The 21,585-nt window shown below is 40.9% G+C and overlaps 1 protein-coding gene across 1 annotated transcript in view; it reads right to left on the reverse strand.

Annotated features, from left to right (window-relative positions):
• Positions 1–21,585, reverse strand: part of ZC3H13 (zinc finger CCCH-type containing 13) — a gene marked incomplete in the record, with an annotated part of 366,958 nt that overhangs the window by 248,961 nt on the left and 96,412 nt on the right. The window contains 2 exon segments of the mRNA XM_053708001.1: positions 2,990–3,436; positions 19,836–20,140. Coding sequence (XP_053563976.1) covers positions 2,990–3,436; positions 19,836–20,140 — 752 coding nt within the window.

Raw genomic sequence — 21,585 nt, forward strand, 5'->3', positions numbered from 1 at the left:
AAATGGCATCACAGATAAAATTATTAGCATGCTGAAGAAGAATAATAATGTCATGAGAATCACGATGTGTTACTTGTTGCGCTAAAGTTTCCAACCAAAAAGTTGAAGCTGCAGCAACATCAGCCAAAGATATAGCAGGTCTAAGAAGATTACCTGAACACAGATAAGCTTTTCTTAGAAAGGACTCAATTTTCCTATCTAGAGGATCCTTAAATGAAGTACCATCTGACGTAGGAATAGTAGTACGTTTAGCAAGGGTAGAAATAGCCCCATCAACTTTAGGGATTTTGTCCCAAAATTCTAATCTGTCAGACGGCACAGGATATAAATGCTTAAAACGTTTAGAAGGAGTAAATGAATTACCCAATTTATCCCATTCTTTGGAAATTACTGCAGAAATAGCATTAGGAACAGGAAAAACTTCTGGAATAACCACAGGAGCTTTAAATACCTTATCTAAACGTTTAGAATTAGTATCAAGAGGACCAGAATCCTCTATTTCTAAAGCAATTAAAACTTCTTTAAGTAAAGAACGAATAAATTCCATTTTAAATAAATATGAAGATTTATCAGCATCAACCTCAGAGACAGAATCCTCTGAACCAGAGGAGTCATCAGAATCAGAATGATGATGTTCATTTAAAAATTCATCTGTAGGGAGAGAAGTTTTAAAAGATTTTTTACGTTTACTAGAAGGAGAAATAACAGACATAGCCTTCTTTATGGATTCAGAAACAAAATCTCTTATATTATCAGGAACATTCTGTACCTTAGATGTTGAGGGAACTGCAACAGGCAATGGTACTTTACTAAAGGAAATATTATCTGCTTTAACAAGTTTGTCATGACAATCAATACAAACAACAGCTGGAGAAATAGCTACCAAAAGTTTACAGCAGATACACTTAGCTTTGGTAGATTCAGCACTTGACAGCGATTTTCCTGTAGTATCTTCTGGCTCAGATGCAACGTGAGACATCTTGCAATATGTAAGAGAAAAAACAACATATAAAGCAAAATTGATCAAATTCCTTAAATGACAGTTTCAGGAATGGGAAAAAAATGCCAAAGAACAAGCTTCTAGCAACCAGAAGCAATAAAAAATGAGACTTAAATAATGTGGAGACAAAAGCGACGCCCATATTTTTTCGCGCCAAATAAGACGCCCACATTATTTGGCGCCTAAATGCTTTTTGGCGCCAAAAATGACGCCACATCCGGAACGCCGACATTTTTTGGCGCGAAATAACGTCAAAGAATGACGCAACTTCCGGCGACACGTATGACGCCGGAAACGGAAATAGAATTTTTGCGCCAAAAAAGTCCGCGCCAAGAATGACGCAATAAAATGAAGCATTTTCAGCCCCCGCGAGCCTAACAGCCCACAGGGAAAAAGTCAAATTTTAAGGTAAGAAAAAATGGTCAAATCAAAAATGCATTATCCCAAATATGAAACTGACTGTCTGAAAATAAGGAAAGTTGAACATTCTGAGTCAAGGCAAATAAATGTTTGAATACATATATTTAGAACTTTATAAACAAAGTGCCCAACCATAGCTTGGAGTGTCACAGAAAATAAGACTTACTTACCCCAGGACACTCATCTACATATAGCAGATAGCCAAACCAGTACTGAAACGAGAATCAGCAGAGGTAATGGTATATATAAGAGTATATCGTCGATCTGAAAAGGGAGGTAAGAGATGAATCTCTACGACCGATAACAGAGAACCTATGAAATAGACCCCGTAGAAGGAGATCACTGCATTCAAATAGGCAATACTCTCCTCACATCCCTCTGACATTCACTGCACGCTGAGAGGAAAACCGGGCTCCAACTTGCTGCGGAGCGCATATCAACGTAGAATCTAGCACAAACTTACTTCACCACCTCCATCGGAGGCAAAGTTTGTAAAACTGAATTGTGGGTGTGGTGAGGGGTGTATTTATAGGCATTTTGAGGTTTGGGAAACTTTGCCCCTCCTGGTAGGAATGTATATCCCATACGTCACTAGCTCATGGACTCTTGCTAATTACATGAAAGAAATTATGATTTACAAAGTTTAGCTAATATAATGTTATATAATTCTGCACTATGTGCAGAATTATATAACATTATTTTTAAGGTTTACTGACCCTTTAAGTCTATTATCTAATTTGCTTCATTCTATAGATATCTTTTGCTGAAGAAATAGAAATGCACATGGGTGAGCCAATCACAAGAGGCATCTATGTGCAGCCACCAATCAGCAGCTACTGAGCCTATCTAGATATGCTTTTAAACCAAGGATATCAAGAGAATGAAGCAAATTAGATAACAGAAGTAAAATGGAAAGTTGTTGATAATTGTATTCTCTATCTGAATCATGATACAAAAAAATATGTTTCATGCCCCTTTAAAAAGTAATAAAAAGATAGTTTCTTGTAGATAAAGTATGCCTTAAATGTTTGGATCTTCCATTCAAGTATTTGTCAGATCTACATCATCTATGCAAGCAATATTTCTGTTAACCCTGTGACTGCATGGTCAGATTATTATTATTTATGAAGGCCCAGAATATTGTGTAGGTCTATACAGAGATATATTACATACAAAAGAGAATCCTGTCCTTGAGCTCAGTCTGGGGTTAAAGCACTTTATTTCATGTGCACTACAATTATAAACCCTCAAGCTTATAATCCAAGGAAGGTTTTTTCACACACACACACACACACACACACACACACACAGTAGTGGTAAAGCCAATCCACATGAGTAGCACAACATGCCCCTAAGCAGGATGTGTATGACAATGGAATGGGTTAACCTTAGCTATTTAGAAAACCCTGGAATGTAATTAATACTTAACAGGCTTTATTTATTTTTATTTTTTTGCTTTTTTGTTTATTTTTTTCAATTGTGCAGGTATCATTCCTGAGGAACAGAAGCATTGTTATGCATGTTTTCGCAAATCAATATATGGCAAAACTTATTTAGTGGCTGATTTACCCTTATCAGAAGGTTCTGGGGCACGCCCTCTTGCTCGACCATTGCGATCATTCCTAGTTTCACTTCTTGATTCATTTCTGTTGTCACTTCTAGTTTCAGACCGTGAAGTTTCATCTCTCCCATGACTTCTTCTATAGCTGCGATCATCAGAATATTGCTCCTCCTTACGATGGGACTCACGGTTGTCCCTTTCCCTGTAGTCATGGGTTTCCCGAGTGGGGCGTGAATCCTTCTGATCACGGGTTTCTTTTTCTCTATACTCCCGTGTATCACGGTTTTCTCGACCATCCCTTGGGTCTTTGGGATCTCTACGAGTATCTCTGAGGTCTCTGCGATCACGACCATCTCGAGACTCTCGCTCATCTCTGTGGTCCCTTGAAGTACTAGGCTCATGGTCATGATCTCTTTCATCTCTTTCCCTTTCCTTATCTTTTCTTCCCCTACTGTCTAAAAGAAACAAAATGAAACATCAGTGCAGAGAAGAAACTTGATATTCTCTAAAATAAGATGGATAAAGAGTTAGATGTAAATACTGCAAGTATCCTGGCATAGCTCTATTTATAAAAGAAAACAGAGCACACACAAAATATTTTCAGTGAAACTATGTTTTTAGTTGGTTATATTTCTTCAAAAATTAGAAAGTTTTAAAAAGTCATATTAAAATAGCAATATATGTCAATGTTGCTATCAGCAGTTATGTAGCAAGTATTGGACCCAATATCTCCCAGTTAGTTTTAATATATAGAAAATACAATACAATACAAGCACACTTTGATAAGCAACTCTGGAATATTAAAAAAAAAAAAAAAAATCATCACAAGAAGCGTTCCTATACATACACAGAAGATTTCCTGGATGCACTCAAGATTCGTAGGCATCCAGACAGTGCTCACTTCTGCATTTATAAAAGGCTTAGTGGTGTTCTAATCTTACTTAACTCCCCTTCATTTACCTTGACGGCGTGTGCCATTCTAGAATGGCACATGGATAAAGTATTTTTTAATCCCTTCTGTAAACCAATGGGACTGTATATTGAAGGGTATTTGCCTGTGTGTTGCTCTGATTAATATGCTAACTAATATTATTGCAGGAGGTAACTGCTCCTTTGTTGTCACAGTCTGAAACATTGTGCAATAGTGATACAGACTTGCTATTGGAAAATAATTACTCAACACACAACGTTTTGAATTGCATGTACTCTGGGAGGCTCCAGATGGCAGGCATCATGCTTTTTCCCAAGCAAGGTTACCTCAAGGGAAACAAGGATAATTCTTATTCCTGATACAAGTTGCATTGGAAAAAGTTTGATTTATATTTATGGATATTAACCTCCTGCTAACAGGAAGTGGCTAAGCAGAGCTGTATATATAGCCCCTCCCCTTCCCCTCCACCCTCAGTCATTCGGCCGAAGGTTATAGGAAAAGCAAAGGAAAGGCTAAAAAGGTGCAGAGGTGACTGAAGTTTTCAAAAAATAAAATAAACCTGTCTTAAAAAAACAGGGAGGGCCATGGACTCGTCATATCGTAAAAGAAAGTAATTTATCAGGCAAGCATAAATTTAGTTTTCTTTTACAAAGACATGACGAGTCCACGGATTTCATCCTTACTTGTGGGAAACCAATACCAAAGCAATAGGACACGGATAAAAGGGAGGGACAAGACAGGAACCTAAACGGAAGGCACCACTGCTTGAAGAACCTTTCTCCCAAAGATAGCCTCAGAAGAAGCAAAAGTATCAAATTTGGAAAATTTGGAAAAAGTGTGAAGGGACGACCAAGTCGCAGCCTTACAAATCTGTTCCACAGATGCATCGTTTTTAAAAGCCCATGTGGAAGCCACAGCCCTAGTAGAATGAGCCGTAATTCTTTCAGGAGGCTGCTGTCCAGCAGTCTCATATGCCAGGCGGATGATACTTCTCAGCCAAAAAGAAAGAGAGAGGTAGCCGTAGCTTTCTGACCCCTACGCTTTCCAGCACAATGAATAATGAAGATGATTGATAGAAATCCTTAGTTGCCTGTAAGTAAAATTCTAAGGCACGGACCACGTCCAAGTTATGTCTTAGAAGGATTAGGACACAAGGAAGGAACAACAATTTCCTGATTAATATTCTTATTCGAAACAACCTTAGGAAGGAACCCAGGTTTGGTACGTAAAACCACCTTATCAGAATGAAATAAGAGATAAGGCGAATCACACTGTAATGCTGACAGCTCAGAAACTCTTCGAGCAGAAGAAATAGCAACCAAAAACAGAACTTTCCAAGATAATAGTTTAATATCTATGGAATGCATAGGTTCAAACGGAACCCCTTGCAGAACTCGAAGAACTAAATTCCTCCAGGGAGGAGTAATAGGTCTAAATACAGGCTTAATTCTAGATAGAGCCTGACAAAAAGACTGAACATCTGATACATTTGCCAAACGTTTGTGAAACAAAATTGACAAAGCTGAAATTTGTCCCTTTAAGGAACTTGCTGATAACCCTTTCTCCGATCCTTCTTGGAGAAAAGACAAAATCCTAGGAATCCTAACTTTACTCCATGAGCAACCCTTGGATTCACACCAATAAATATATTTACGCCATATCTTATGATAGATCTTTCTAGTGACAGGCTTTCTAGCCTGTATCAAAGTATTGATAACAATCAGAGAATCCTCGCTTCGATAAAATTAAGCGCTCAATCTCCACGCAGTCAGTTGCAGAGAAATTAGATTTGGATGTTGGAAAGGACCTTGAATGAGAAGGTCCTGTCTCAAAGGAAGTTTCCACGGTGGCAGAGACGACATGTCCACTAGATCCGCATACCAAGTCCTGCGTGGCCACGCAGGCTCTATCAGGATCACTGAAGCTCTCTCCTGTTAGATTCAAGCAATCACGCGTGGGAGGAGAGGAAACGGCGGAAACACATAAGCTAGGCTGAACAACCAAGGTACTGGCAAGGCATCTATCAGTTACGGCCTGAGGATCCCTTGACCGGGATCCGGATCTTGGAAGCTTGGCATTCTGACGAGATGTCATCAAATCCAATTCCGGTCTGCCCCATCTGAGAATCAATGAGGCAAATACCTCTGGGTTAAGTTCCCACTCCCCCGGATGAAAAGTCTGTTGACTTAGAAAATCTGCTTCCCAGTTCTCTACCCCTGGGATGTAGATCGCTGACAGATGACAAGAGTGGGACTCTGCCCAACTGATTGTCTTGGATACTTCTATCATTGCTAAGGAACTAGTTGTTCCCCCCTGATTGACATATGCCACAGTCGTTATGTTGTCCGACTGGAATCTGATGAATTTGGCTGAAGCCAACTGAGGCGACGCCTGAAGCGCATTGAATATTGCTCTCAGTTCCAGAATATTGATTGGAAGTAGAGACTCCACCTGAGTCCAAAAACCCTTAGCCTTCAGGGAGTTCCAAACTGCACCCCAGCCCAGAAGGTTGGCATCTGTTGTCACTATCACCCACAAGGGTCTGTGGAAACAAGTCCCCTGGGACAGAAGATCTGGCGACATCCACCAAAGAAGATAGTTTCTGGTCTCTTGATCCAGAAATACCTTTGGAGATAAATCCGCATAATCCCCATTCCACTGACCGAGCATGCACAGTTGCTGTGGTCTGAGATGAAAGCGAGCAAACGGAAAGATGTCCATTGCCACTACCATTAATCCGATTACCTCCATACACTGAGCCACTGATGGCCGAGGAATGGACAGAAGTGCTCGGCAAGCATTCAAAATCTTTGATTTTCTGACCTCCGTCAGAAATACTTTCATGGCTACCGAGTCTATCAGAGTCCCCAAGAAAGAAACCCTTGTCTGTGGAACAAGTGAACTCTTCTCTATGTTCACCTTCCAGCCGTGAGTTCTCAGAAAAGACAACACTGTGTCCGTGTGAGATTTTGTCAGATGATATGTTGACGCCTGAATCAGAATATCGTCCAGATAAGGAGCCACCGCTATCCCTTGCGGTCTGAGAACCGCCAAAAGAAACCCTAGAACCTTTGTGAAAATTCTGGGTGCTGTGGCCAACCCGAAAGGAAGAGCCACGAACTGATGTTTGTCCAAGAAGGCAAACCTTAGAAACCGATTATGATCTTTGTGGACTGGAATATGAAGGTAAACATCCTTCAAATCCACGGTAGTCCTATATTGTCTTTTTTGGGAACCACAAATAGGTTTGAGTAAAACCCCAGTCCAAATTTTGGAACAGGACAGATTAATCCCATAGTAAAAAGGTCTTTTACACACAGTGTAAGAACGCCTCTCTCTTTATCTGGTTTGCAGATAATTTTGAAAGATGAAATCTCCCTCTTGGGAGAAAATCCTTGAATTCCAATTGATAACCGTGGGTCACTATTTCTAGTGCCCAGGAATCCTGAATATCTCTTGCCCAAGCCTGAGCAAAGAAAGAAAAGTCTGCCCCCTACTAGATCCGGTCCCGGATCGGGGGCCACCCCTTCATGCTGCTTTGTGAAAGAAGAAGAAGAAGAAGAAGCGGGGGGTCCTCCTTTAAAGTTCTGAAAGAAACGAAAATTATTCTGTTTACCCCTCATTTTAACCGACCTATCCTGAGGTAGGGCATGGCCCTTACCTCCTGTAATATCAGAAATGATCTCCTTCAATTATGGCCCAAAAAGGGACTTACCTTTAAAAGGGAATAGCTAAAAGCTTATGTTTTGATGACACATCAGCAGATCAAGATTTGAGCCACAATGCTCTACGTGCTAAAATAGCAAATCCTGTATTTTTTGCCGCTAATTTAGCAATTTGAAAAGCGGCATCAGTAATAAAAGATTTAGCTAGCTTAAGAGCCTTAATTCTATCTAGAATGTCATCTAATGTATTCTCAACCTTAAGAGACTCTTCTAGAGCCTCAAACCAAAAAGCTGCTGCAGTAGTTACTGGAACAATGCAAGCCGTAGGTTGTAAAAGAAATCCCTGATTAACAAATAATTTCTTTAGTAGACCCTCTAATTTCTTTTCCATAGGATCCTTGAAAGCACAACTATCCTCAATGGGTATAGTAGTACGCTTAGCTAGGGAAGATATAGCTCCCTCTACCTTAGGGACCGTTTGCCATGAGTCCCGAATGGTATCTGATATAGGAAACATTTTCTTAAAATTAGGAGAGGGAGAAAACGGTATACCTGGTCTATCCCATTCCTTACTAATAATTTCCGAAATTCTCTTAGGAACCGGAAAAACATCAGTGTAAGTAGGAACTTGCAAATATTTATCCATTTTACACAATTTCTCTGGAGGAATCACAATAGGATCACAATCATCCAGAGTTGCTAAAACCTCCCTAAGCAACAGGCGGAGGTGTTCAAGCTTAAATTTAAATGACATAGCATGCGAATCTGTCTGAGGCAAAACTTTCCCTGAATCAGAAATTTCACCCTCAGACAGTAATTCCCTGATCCCCCAACTCAGAGCACTGTGAGGGAACATTGGAAATAGCTAATAAAGCATCAGAGGATTCAGTATTTACATTAATACTTGACCTACTGCGTTTACCCTGCAACACTGGTAATTTAGACAATACCTCTGTAAGGGTAGTTGACATAACTGCAGCCATCTCCTGCAGAGTAAAGGAATTAGACGCACTAGAAGTACTAGGCGTCGCTTGTGTGGGCATAAAAGGTTGTGACACTTGGGGAGAATTGGATGGCATATCCTGATTCTCTTCAGACTGAGAATCATCCCTAGGCACACTTACTTTATTTAAAATATGCTTTTTACATTGTAAAGCCCTTTCATTACAAAAGTTACACAATGTTAGAGGGGGTTGCACCATAGCTTCTAAACACATAGAACAATGAGAAACCTCAATGTAAGTCCTTTAAGAAAAGAAAACGTGAACAATTTTTCCAAAATGCACAAAAAAACATTAAATTATTCCAAAATATAGCTTAATATTGTTGGTTAATCCAAAAATTACTGCACCCAGAAACAAGGGAAGAAATAAGGCTTTAGAAGTACTTATATCAACATGTAGTCAAAAGATAGATAAAAATACACTCTGCACCTCGCCACAGCGAATCAAGTTTCCAACCCTTCAGACCAGCTACACAGTCCAGGAGCCACCGAGTTACTGTTTGCTGCTGCTAAGCCTGAAGAAATTGCTCCAAAAAAGGCTCCGCCCCTTAAGGTCAAAAGTCAGAGTAGGCCCAAACAACACCGCATGGAAATGCAGTTTTGCACTAAAGTAAAAATACACACACAATATAACCCTCAAGCATAAAACAAATAAGTTTTAAGTGCCAAAAATAAAAAACATAAAACATTGTTTTTTATATTGTCTCCCATGTCACATAATGATAAATATAAAATAGGGACTCCAGTAACACCCCTCTTATTAAAATAGGTTTTACTGCTTACCCCATTCCCATACAGGGAAATAATGTCAGCCAGTTCTGATATACCAACTCTCCTCAGAAAAAAAGGCTGCACATACCTTAATGCTGCTTGTAGCATGAAACCGGTCTCCACACTGAAGTTGTCTCATGATTACCTTCAGAAGTCTTGTGGGAACCAGCGTGGATCTTAGTTACAAATGCTATGATCATCAAACCTCAGGGCAGAAATCTTCTTCCATATCCCCCTGAGGAAAATAGTACGCACCGGTACCATTTAAAATAAAAAACTTCTTGATTGAAGAAACTAAAACTAACACCTCACTTTACCATGTCTTCCTAGTATAACACAGGCAAAGAGAATGACTGGGGGTGGAGGGGAAGGGGAGGGGCTATATATACAGCTCTGCTGTGGTGCTCTTTACCACTTCCTGTTAGCAAGTAAGGATGAAATCTGTGGACTCATATCTTTGTAAAAGAAACTGTAAATTTATGCTTACCTGATAAATGTATATTTCCTGACACGGTGAGTCCACGGATCATCAGTAATTACTTTTGAAAATATCACTCCTGGCCAGCAGGAGGAGGCAAAGAGCACCTCAGCAAAGCTGTTAAAGGACCATTCAACACAGTACATTTGCATAATCAACAAATGCAAGATATCAAGACAATACAATAGCATTTACTTTGAATTTCAAATAAGTAGTAGATTTTTTTCTAACAAATTTCAAAGTTATGTATATTTCCACTCCCCCTGTACCATGTGACAGCAATCAGCCAATCACAAATGCATATACGTATAGTCAGTGAAATCTTGCACATGCTCAGTAGGAGCGGGTTAATCAATAAGTGCAAATATAAAAGAATGTGCACATTTGTTTTTTAATGGAAGTAAATTGGAAAGTTGTTTAAAATTACATGCTGTATCTGAATCATGAAAATTTTATTTGACCCGAGTGTCCCTTTAAGTATCACTTCCCTTCCCACAATCCCCAGTCATTCTAACAAAGGAAAGGAGAGAAAGGAAGCAACACAAGGTGCAGAGTTGCCTGAGGTTTATATAACAAAAACTGTCTAAAAAAAACTGGGCGGGCCGTGGACTCACCGTGTCAAGAAATAAATAAAATTTATCAGGTAAGCAAGTTTTGTTTCTTTTCTAATGACACGGTGAGTCCACGGATCATCAGTAATTACTGTTGGGGACCAATACCCAAGCTAGAGGACACAGATAATAAGGGAAAGAAAGGTAACTTAAATAGAAGGCACCACTGCTTGAAGAACCTTTCTCCCAAAAGAAGCCTCAGCAGAGGCAAAAGAATCAAACTTATAACATTTTGAAAAAGTATGTATAGAGGACCAAGTTGCAGCCTTGCAAATCTGTTCCACAGAAGCTTCATTTTTGAAGGCCCATGAGGAAGAAACAGTCCTTGTGGAATGAGCCGTGATTCTCTCAGGAGGCTGCTGTCCAGCAAATTCATAGGCCAAGCGAATTACACTCCTCAGCCAGAGAGAAAGAGAAGTAGCCGTAGCTTTTTGACCCGTGTGTTTCCCAGAGAAACACACAAACAAAGCAGAGGACTGGCGAAAATCCTTAGTCGCCTGCAAATAGAATTTCAACGCACGCACCAAATCTAGATTGTGCAATAAACGCTCTTTATGAGAAGAAGGATTAGGACACAAAGAAGGAACAACGATTTCCTGATTAATATTCCTATCTGAAACCACCTTAGGAAGAAAACCTAACTTAGTACGTAGAACCAACTTATCAGAATGAAAGATAAGGGGACTCATACTGCAACGCTGAGCGTTCAGAGACTCTCCGAGCAGAAGAAATAGCAACAAGAAACAAAACTTTCCAAGAGAACATCTTAATATCTAATGAATGCATAGGCTCAAACAGAGTCTGCTGAAGGACTTTGAGAACAAGATTAAGACTCCAGGGAGGAGTAATCAGTTTAAACAGGCCTAATTTTGACCAAGGCCTGACAAAAAGACTGTACATCTGGTACATCCGCCAGACGCTTATGTAACAAAACAGACAAGGCAGATATTTGACCCATCAAAGTACTTGCTGACCAACCCTTCCTAGGAATCCTGACGCTACTCCACGAGAAACCCTTGGATTCACACCAGTACAGATATATTTAAGACATATTTTATGGTAAATCTTTCTCGTCACAGGCTTACGAGCCTGGATCAAGGTCTCAATGACTGAAAACCCACGCTTAGATAAAATTAAGCGTTCTATCTCCAAGCAGTCCGCTTCAGAGAAACAAGATTTGGATGAAGGAAGGGACCCTGAAGTAGAAGGTCCTTCCTCAGAGGAAGCCTCCAAGGTGGAAGAGAGGATATCTCCACTAGGTCTGCAAACCAGATCCTGTGAGGCCACAGCGGTGCTTTGAGAATCACCTACGCCCTCTCCTGCTTGATTCGAGCAATGACTCGAGGAAGGAGAGCAAATGGAGGAAGCGGGTATGCTAGACAGAAATTCAACGGCACCACCAGCACATCTATCAGAGCGGCCTGTGGATCTCTTGTCCTCAAACCGTACCTCGGGAGCTTGGCATTCTGCCGAGACGCCATGAGATCTAGCTCCGGCTGTATGCATTTGAGGACCAAACTGGAAAACACCCCCGGATGGAGTTCCCACTACCCCGGGTGGAAGCTCTGTCTACTCAGAAAATCCGCTTCTCAATTGTCCACTCCTGGAATGTGCATCGCAGATAGACAGCAGTTGTGGGTCTCCGCCCACTGAATAATCTTGGCCACCTCTATTATGGCCAAGGAACTCTGAGTTCCTCCCTGGTGGTTGATGTAAGCCACCAAAGTTATGTTGTCCGACTGGAACCTGATAAAACGGGCTGAAGCGGAGGCCTGGCCAGTAGAGCATTGAAGATCGCCCTCAGCTCTAGGATGTTTATGGGGAGAACTGACTCCTCCCGAGTCCAAAGATCCTGGGCCTTCAATGAGCCCCAGACTTCTCCCCATCCCAGCAAGCTGGCATCCGTGGTCACAATCACCCAGGTAGGTCTGCGGAAGAAGGTTCCCTGGGAAAGGTGTTCCCGAGACAATCACCATGGAAGAGATTCTCTTGTCGCCTGATCCAGATCCGCATAGTCCCCGTTCGATTGCCTGAGCATGCATAACTGCAGAGGTCTGAGATGGAACCGAGCAAATGGAATGATGTCCATGGCAGCTACCATCAGACCAATTACCTCCATACATTGAGCCACTGACAGCCGAGGAGAGGACTGAAGGGCAAGGCAAGAGTCGAAAATCTTTGTCTTTCTGACCTCTGTCAGAAATATCTTCAATGATAGGGAGTCTATTATGGTCCCCAAGAACACTACCCTTGTAGCTGGAACCAAGGAACTTTTTCCCAGATTCACCTTCCAACCTATGGAGTGAAGAAAATACAACAAGATCTCTGTATGAGAGTTTGCTTGTTGAAAAGACGGCGCCTGAACCAGAATGTCGTCCAAATATGGCGCCACTGCAATGCCCCTAAACTGGATCACCACCAACATAGCCCCCAGAACTTTTGAAAAAATTCTGGGAGCTGTGGCAAGGCCGAACAGAAGAGCCACAAACTGGAAATGCTTGTCTAGAAAAAAGCGAATCTCAGAAACCTGTGATGGTCCTTGTGGGTGAGAACATGAAGGTAGGCATCTTTTAGATCTATGGTTGTCATGAACTGACCCTCTTAAACCAAAAGAAGAATGGAACGTATAGTTTCCATCTTGAAGGACGGTACTCTGAAAAACTTTAGACATATGAGGTCTAAAATTGGTCTGAAAGTTCTCTTTCTTCGGAACCATGAATAGATTGGAGTAGAATCCCAGACCCTGTTCCAGTATTGGAACTGGAACTATCACTCCCAGGGCAGACAGGTCCTCGACACAGTTTAAGAATGCCTCTCTTTTTATTTGGTCTACAGATAATCTTGAGAGGAGGAACCTGCTCCTGGGAGGAAAGATTTGAACTCTAGTTTGTACCCCTGGGATACGATGTCCACTGCCCAGGGATCCAGAACATCCCGAACCCAGGCTTGCGCAAATAAAAAAAAGTCTGCCCCTACAGGATACGCCCCCAGATCAGGGGTAGGCCCTTCATGCTGACTTTGATTCATTTGCAGACTTCTTAGATTGCTTCCCCTTGTTGTTCCAGGACTGACTGGACAACCAGGAAGGCTTGAACTGTTCCTGCTTGGAAGTGGGGGGGGGTGGGGGAGGCTTACCTCTGAAGTTTCGAAAGGAACGAAAATTACTCCGACACCATTTCTGTTTATTTCTCTTATCCTGAGGGAGGAAATGCCCTTTTCCTCCTGTAATATCTGAAATAATCCCAGCCAAACCCGGCCCAAACAAGGTCTTACGCTTGAAGGGAATCGCCAAAAGCTTGGATTTAGATGAAATGTCCACAGACCAGGGCTTCAATCATAGGGCTCTGCGAGCTAGTACAGCAAAACCAGATCTTTTTGCTCCAGACTTGATGATTTGAAAGGAAGCATCCGTAACAAAGTAATTGGCTAACTTAAGAGCCTTAATCCTGTCCTGAATCTCCTCAAGTGGAAAATCTGTCCAAACAGAATCAGACAACGCATCAAACCAGTAAGCAGCAGCGCTAGGGACAGTGGTAATACATACCGCAGGCTGCCATTGGAGACCCTGGTAAACATGCATTTTCTTTAGTAAAGCCTCCAACTTCTTATCCAATGGATCCTTGAAAGAACAACTATCGTCTATGGGAATAGTAGTCCTCTTAGCCAAAGTGGAAATCGCTCCTTCTACCTTAGGAACTGCCACGACTCCTTAATGGAATCAGCTATAGGAAACAGGAAAAAGGAATACCAGGTCTCTCCCACCCCTGTGCAATAATCTCTGTTGCACGGTCTGGAACAGGGAGAACCTCCACCGCGGAGGGAACATCAAAGTATTTGTTCAGCTTACTGGACTTCTTAGGATTGACTACGAATATTATGTCGGAGTCGTCCAAGGTAGCCAAAACCGCCTTAAGTAGCATGCGTAGGTGTTCTAGAGAAATTATAGTGCATCAGAGGAAGGAATTATACTATCTGAATCTGAGATTTCACCCTTAGACGCTACCGAAGTATCTTCATCCTCTTCTTCTGAGAAGAAAAATCCTGGGTAGTCACAACCAGATCAGAAACCTTACTTATCGATTCCTTAAGTTTTCTTTTACGTCCTTTTTGCAACATGGGAAAAGCAGATAATGCTTCAGATACCGCAGAGGATACCTGGGTAGCAATGTCCTGCAGAGAAAATCCTACCAGATTGTAAAAGGAAACACAGGGCACTGCATGTGGGATACTGAAAGGATTGAGATAGATGAGGAGAAAGCTGCGGCATATCTGCTTCAAGAGACACCTGAACAGCATCCACCTTAGCTAATGGTGGCTCATCAAAAATCTTGTCCCTATAACTTAAAGTTATAGGGACAAGATTTTTAAAGTTTAAAAAAAAAGGGACTGGGTGTTCCACCTGGGAATCATAGCAAAGCTGACACACAACAATTTGCAAGGCCTCTTGTTCCAGTCTCAATAGAAAAAAAAGACAAGAGAAAAACAGAATTTATGCTTACCTGATAAATTTCTCTCTCTTGCGATGTATCGAGTCCACGGATTAATCCATACTTGTGGGATATTCTCCTTCTTAACAGGAAGTGGCAAAGAGAGCACCCACAGCAGAGCTGTCTATATAGCTCCTCCCTTAGCTCCACCCCCCAGTCACTTGACTGAAGGCTTGAAAGAAAAAGGAGAAACTATAGGGTGCAGAGGTGACTGAAGTTTTTTTTTAAAATAAAAATATACTACCTGTCTTAAATAGACAGGACGGGCCGTGGACTCGATACATCGCAAGAGAAAGAAATTTATCAGGTAAGCATAAATTCTGTTTTCTCTTGCAAGATGTATCGAGTCCACGGATTCATCCATACTTGAGGGATACCAATACCAAAGCGTTAGGACACGGATGAAGGGAGGGACAAGACAGGTACCTGAAACGGAAGGCACCACTGCTTGTAGAACCTCTCTCCCAAAAATAGCCTCCAAAGAAGCAAAAGTATCGAATTTGTAAAATTTGGAAAAAAGTATGAAGCGAAGACCAAGTCGCCGCCTTAAAAATCTGTTCAACAGAAGCCTCATTTTTAAAAGCCCATGTGGAAGCCACTGCTCTAGTAGAATGAGCAGTAATCTTTTCAGGAGGCTGTTGGCCAGTAGTCTCATAAGCCAAACGGATGATGCTTTTCAGCCAAAAAGAAAGAGGTAGCCGTAGCCTTTTGACCTCTCCGCTTACCAGAATAAACAACAAACAATGAAGATGTTTGACGGAAATCTTTAGTTGCTTGTAAGTAGAACTTTAAAGCATGAACCACATCAAGATTGTGCAACAGACGTTCCTTCTTTGAAGAAGGATTAGGACACAGCGAAGGAACAACAATCTCCTGATTGATATTCCTATTAGAAACAACCATAGGAAGAAATCCAGGTTTGGTATGCAAAACCACTTTATCTGCATGGAAAACCAGATAAGGTGAGTTACACTGTAAAGCAGATAACTCAGAAACTCTTCGAGCCGAAGAGATAGCTACTAAAAACAGAACTTTCCAAGATAGAAGCTTAATATATATGGAATGCATAGGTTCAAACGGAACTCCTTGAAGAACTTTAAGAACTAAGTTTAGGCTCCATGGCGGAGCAACAGGTTTAAATACAGCCTTGATTCTGACTAAAGCCTGACTAAACGTTTGATAATCTGGGACATCTGCCAGACGTTTGTGTAAAAGAATAGACAAAGCAGATATCTGTCCTTTTAAGGAGCTATCTGATAATCCCTTCTCCAATCCTTCTTGGAGAAAAGACAATATTCTAGGAATCCTAATCTTACTCCATGAGTAACCCTTGGATTCACACCAATAAAGATATTTGCGCCATATCTTATAATAGATTTTCCTGGTGACAGGCTTTCTAGCTTGAATCAGGGTATTAATGACCGACTCAGAGAAACCACGCTTTGAGAAAATCAGGCGTTCAATCTCCAAGCAGTCAGACGCAGAGAATTAAGATTTGGATGCTTGAATGGACCTTGGATTAGAAGGTCCTGCCTCATCGGCAGAGTCCACGGTGGAACAGATGACATGTCCACCAGGTCTGCATACCAAGTCCTGCGTGGCCACGCAGGTGCTATCAAAATCACCGAAGCTCTCTCCTGCTTGATTCTGGCAACCAGACGTGGAAGGAGAGGAAACGGTGGAAATACATAGGCCAGGTTGAAGGACCAGGGCACTGCTAGAGCATCTATCAGTACTGCCTGGGGATCCCGGGACCTGGACCCGTAACAAGGAAGCTTGGCGTTCTGACGGGACGCCATCAGATCCAATTCTGGTGTGCCCCATAGCTGAGTCAGCTGGGCAAACACTTCCGGATGGAGCTCCCACTCCCCCCGGATGAAAAGTCTGGAGACTTAGGAAATCCGCCTCCCAGTTCATTACACCTGGGATATGGATTGCTGAAAGATGGCAAGAGTGAGTCTCCGCCCCTCGGATTATTTTGGTTACCTCCATCATCGCTAGAGAACTCCGTGTTCCTCCTTGATGATTGATATAAGCTGGCATCTGTCGTTACTATGAGCCACTCTGGCCTGCGGAAACACATTGCCTGAGACAGGTGGTCCTGAGACAACCACCAGAGAAGAGAATCTCTGGTCTCCTGATCCAGTTGTATTTGAGGAGATAAATCTCCATAATCCCCATTCCACTATTCGAGCATGCATAGTTGCAGTGGTCTGAGGTGTAGGCGGGCAAAAGGAACTATGTCCATTGCCGCTACCATAAGTCCGATTGCCTCCATAAACTGAGCCACTGATGGCCGAGGAATGGAATGAAGAGTTCGGCAGGTGGTTAAGAGTTTTGATTTTCTGACCTCCGTCAAATATTTTTCATTTCTACCGAGTATATCAGAGTCCCTAGGAAGGAAACTCTTGTGAGAGGGAAGAGAGAACTCTTTTTTATGTTCACCTTCCACCCATGAGATCTCAGAAGAGCCAACACGATGTCCGTGTGAGACTTGGCTAGCTGGAAAGTCGACGCTTGAATTAAGATGTCTAGATAAGGCGTCACTGCTATGCCCCGCGGTCTTAGAACCGCCAAAAGGGACCCTAGCACCTTTGTGAAAATTCTGGGAGCCATGGCCAACCAGAAGGGAAGGGCCACAAACTGGTAATGCCTGTCCAGAAAGGCGAATCTGAGGAATTGATGATGATCTCTGTGAATAGGGTGCCCACTGTTTACATCAAAAGCACGTATATCTGCTTGAAAGCCTACCGCATCGTTTCCATGACAAAGAAGTTTGCCACATTATAAGTCCGCTGAAGGCTTTGTGAATACATTGCTACGGCCGACAGGATTAGAACTCTATAGCACGTGAGTTTATTAGCCAATGAGGCATCAGAGAACTCTGATCACGTGATTACACCTCCTTTCATTTTATGGTAACTAACTGTCCTGATTCCATATTCAAGTGGATTTATTTTAATAGACATTTTATTCTCATCACCAAGGGAGACGTCCCTATATTGTTCTTATATATCAGCGCTTTTTATTTTTGTTCATAAAAATATATGTATTTCTGAAGAATCTTTTGGTATATACTTGTGTTTTTATATATTTGTGTATTCACATTATTATATATTATTTGTGTTCTTCCATATATTTATCCTTTTGCTCACTAGTTGGAGCGCTAGCTAGATTGTGTTTTAGAGTGTATGATATTTTATATCTGCTTGAGAGGGGCAGATTTATAGCTTGGCTTTAAGGGATAATAAATTTTAAGCGCTCACTTACTCTGTTTTACCAAGTTAAAAAGAATAGCCAACAAGCATCAGAAGAGCAGAGGTCATGCTTTGATTTCATAGTAAACTCCCTTAAAGGGATAGAAAACCCCCAAAATGTATTTCATGATTTGGATATATCATGTAATTTTAAACAACTTTCTATTACCAAATTTGCTCAGTTCTCGTTATCCTTTGCTGAAGGAACACCATTGCACTACTGGCAGCTATATGAACACATCTAGTTAGCCAATCACAGGCGAAATGTGTGTGCAGGCACCAGTTAGCTCCAATTAGTATAGGTTATGTGCATATTTTTTTTTTTTCAACAAGGGGTAACGAGAGAACAAAGCACATTTGAAAATAGAAGTGAATTTAAAAGTGTGTCTTAAAATTACGTTATATCTGAAACATGCAAATTTAAATTTTGACTTTCCTATCCCTTTGAGCTGAAAAGGAAAATAACATGACTGACTGCACACGTCAGATGCACACTCCCTTGCAAGTCCCCATTTGCTGGGGTGTGAATACTTTTTCAGGTAAACTATTTTCCTTTTTTACATAGAGATGTTCAGGTGAACAGCTGCATCACTTTCAAGTGCTTCAACAGTTGGGTATCATGGCCCTTTAATTTGGATATTTACAGAGTATAACACATTAACTGCTAAGTTTATTGCATCTTCAAAAAAAACAAAAAAAACATAACATTCTTTCAAACATACAAGTTAAAGTTGAAGGGACAGTAAAAACCTTGAGATTCTTAGATAAAATAATTTTGCTATATACTTTAATTATTATTTTCCCCATTTTCGTGTAGATCAGCTCTAAAAATTGTGGCTTTTTAATTTTCAGACCTGAAAAAGCTAACTGCACTTCTCAAGGCTAACCCTGCTACATATTTTCCTAATTGGTTTTAGAAGACCGCAACTTAAAGGGACAGTCTAGACCAAAATAAACTTTCATGATTCAGATAGGGCATGTAATTTTAAACAATTTTCCAATTTACTTTTATCACCAATTTTGCTTTGCTCTCTTGGTATTCTTAGTTGAAAGCTTAACCTAGGAGATTCATATGCTAATTTCTTAGACCTTGAAGGCCACCTCTTTTCAGAATGCATTTTAATAGTTTTTCACCACTAGAGGGTGTTAGTTTTTCATATAGATAACACTGTGCTCGTGCACAAGAAGTTATCTGGGAGCAGGCACTGATTGGCTAAACTGCAAGTCTGTCAAAAGAACTGAAATAAAGGGGCAGTTTGCAGAGGCTTAGATACAAGATAATCACAGAGGTTAAAAGTATATTAATATAACTCTGTTGGTTATGCAAAACTGGGGAATGGGAAATAAAGGGATTATCTATCTTTTAAAAAAATAAAAATTCTGGTGTAGACTGTCCCTTTAATGCACATTATGCTAACAATGACTGTGGCATTCCCTGTTGCATACAGATTAAAGCCCAGAATGTCTTCTCCAAGTAAGGCAAGTAGTGGCTGGAGTTTGGCTATTTAAAAACAATTGCAACAACAAGGTATTAATTTGCTTTAAAATTGTTTAGACTTTACTGATATGTTATTCTATAGTGTATAACACAACAGAAATATCTTGTAATTACAAGCTGTTTACAGTCCCTTTAAGAGCTGCACAAACATACCAGCCCTCCTGTCATATCGTCTGTCCTGTGATGCAGAGGCCCTCTCGCGCCTCGCCTTTTCTCTGGCTGGAGAACGATGCTTAGAAGGGCTCCTTTTTCTCTGAGGAGAGGAGGAAGCATGAGTGGGATATGGAGAGGATGAAGACCGTCTAGCTGAAGGTGATGCTTTTTGGTAGGGCGGAGACGGTGTTCTTCTGCGTCGAGGAGAAGGAGATTGTCTCTGCACAGAAGACCCTGACTGAGATGAAGGGGAGTGATGTCTGGAGGACATGGGAGAATGATGCCTTCCAGTTGATGATACAGACCTTAAAACACATATAATTATATATTTTATTTAAATATATTGCAAATTTGTAGTATTAAACTAAATATTGATTTACCCTTAAAAAAGAATCCTTGTAGTAAGTGCTGAGAAACATTTAGAGTAGCAAAAGTGTGTTTTTGTGCATTTATCACAGAAGGGGCACCGATTGATGTTTAAATACAAGCGGGCAGCACCAATGGTAACACAGTGCTTGTAGAAACTTGTGTATGAGTTTATAAGAACAACACAAAGATGCAAAAAAGCATTTATGCTGCACCATATCTTGGTAGAAAGGCTGTAGACCTGTGACTTGATTTTGTTTTTTTATTCATTCAGTTGCATTGCTCTCTCTAAGGGCAGTATTCTCTGAAGCTCTGAGGTCTAGCAAGATTCAATAAAATGCCTTGTCAGTATTGCAAGGCCCCTCAGGGATTGTTTAAAAGGCAATTTACACCTAATATCCTTTATGCTAAACAAGCAAATTATTTCTCTCCATAGCAACAAGTTTTTAAAAACCAAGCCATACGAGTAGGAGCAGGGGCATGCATACCAATGGATGCCAACTCACAAAAAAATGAATAATCTAATTATAAAAGCTTGGAAATGGGCATGGGGAAATGCAGCTCTCCTCAAGAAGGCAGATTATATTTTACAGCTTTTAGCCTTTAACAAAAGTAATTTTTTGTTATTGTTATAGCAATGTCCTTTTCACATCACTTAAGATGGGTCATCTCCACGAGTGATTGCAGTTCATAGCTTAATTTTCTTAATTAATCCTCTGTAAATGATTTCAAATATAACACTTTGCAAAACACTATCATAATTGATTTTTCTGTAAAATACCTCTAAAATGGTCGTAATCCTACTCTAACTAGAGGCTAGAAGTCAAATTCCAAATAATGAAGGAAATAGACTGACCTGGATACATATTACACAGTGATTGCTTGGACCAGTGCACAAGCTAATGTACAGATAGTCTTAAAGTGATGGTAAATTTCAGACTAACAATGTTGCAATGAAAAAACAAAATTTATGCTTACCTGATAAATTTATTTCTCTTGTGGTGTATCCAGTCCACGGATTCATCCATTACTTGTGGGATATTCTCCTTCCCAACAGGAAGCTGCAAGAGGATCACCCACAGCAGAGCTGTCTATATAGCTCCTCCCCTAACTGCCACCTCCCAGTCATTCGACCGAAGACAAACAAGAGAAAGGAGAAACTATAGGGTGCAGTGGTGACTGTAGTTTAAAAATTAAAAAACACCTGCCTTAAAATGACAGGGCGGGCCGTGGACTGGATACACCACAAGAGAAATAAATTTATCAGGTAAGCATAAATTTTGTTTTCTCTTGTAAGGTGTACTCAGTCCACGGATTCATCCATTACTTGTGGGATACCAATACCAAAGCTATAGGACACGGATGAAGGGAGGGACAAGGCAGG

This window comes from Bombina bombina, chromosome 3, assembly GCF_027579735.1.
Source record: "Bombina bombina isolate aBomBom1 chromosome 3, aBomBom1.pri, whole genome shotgun sequence".
Lineage (NCBI taxonomy): Eukaryota > Metazoa > Chordata > Amphibia > Anura > Bombinatoridae > Bombina > Bombina bombina.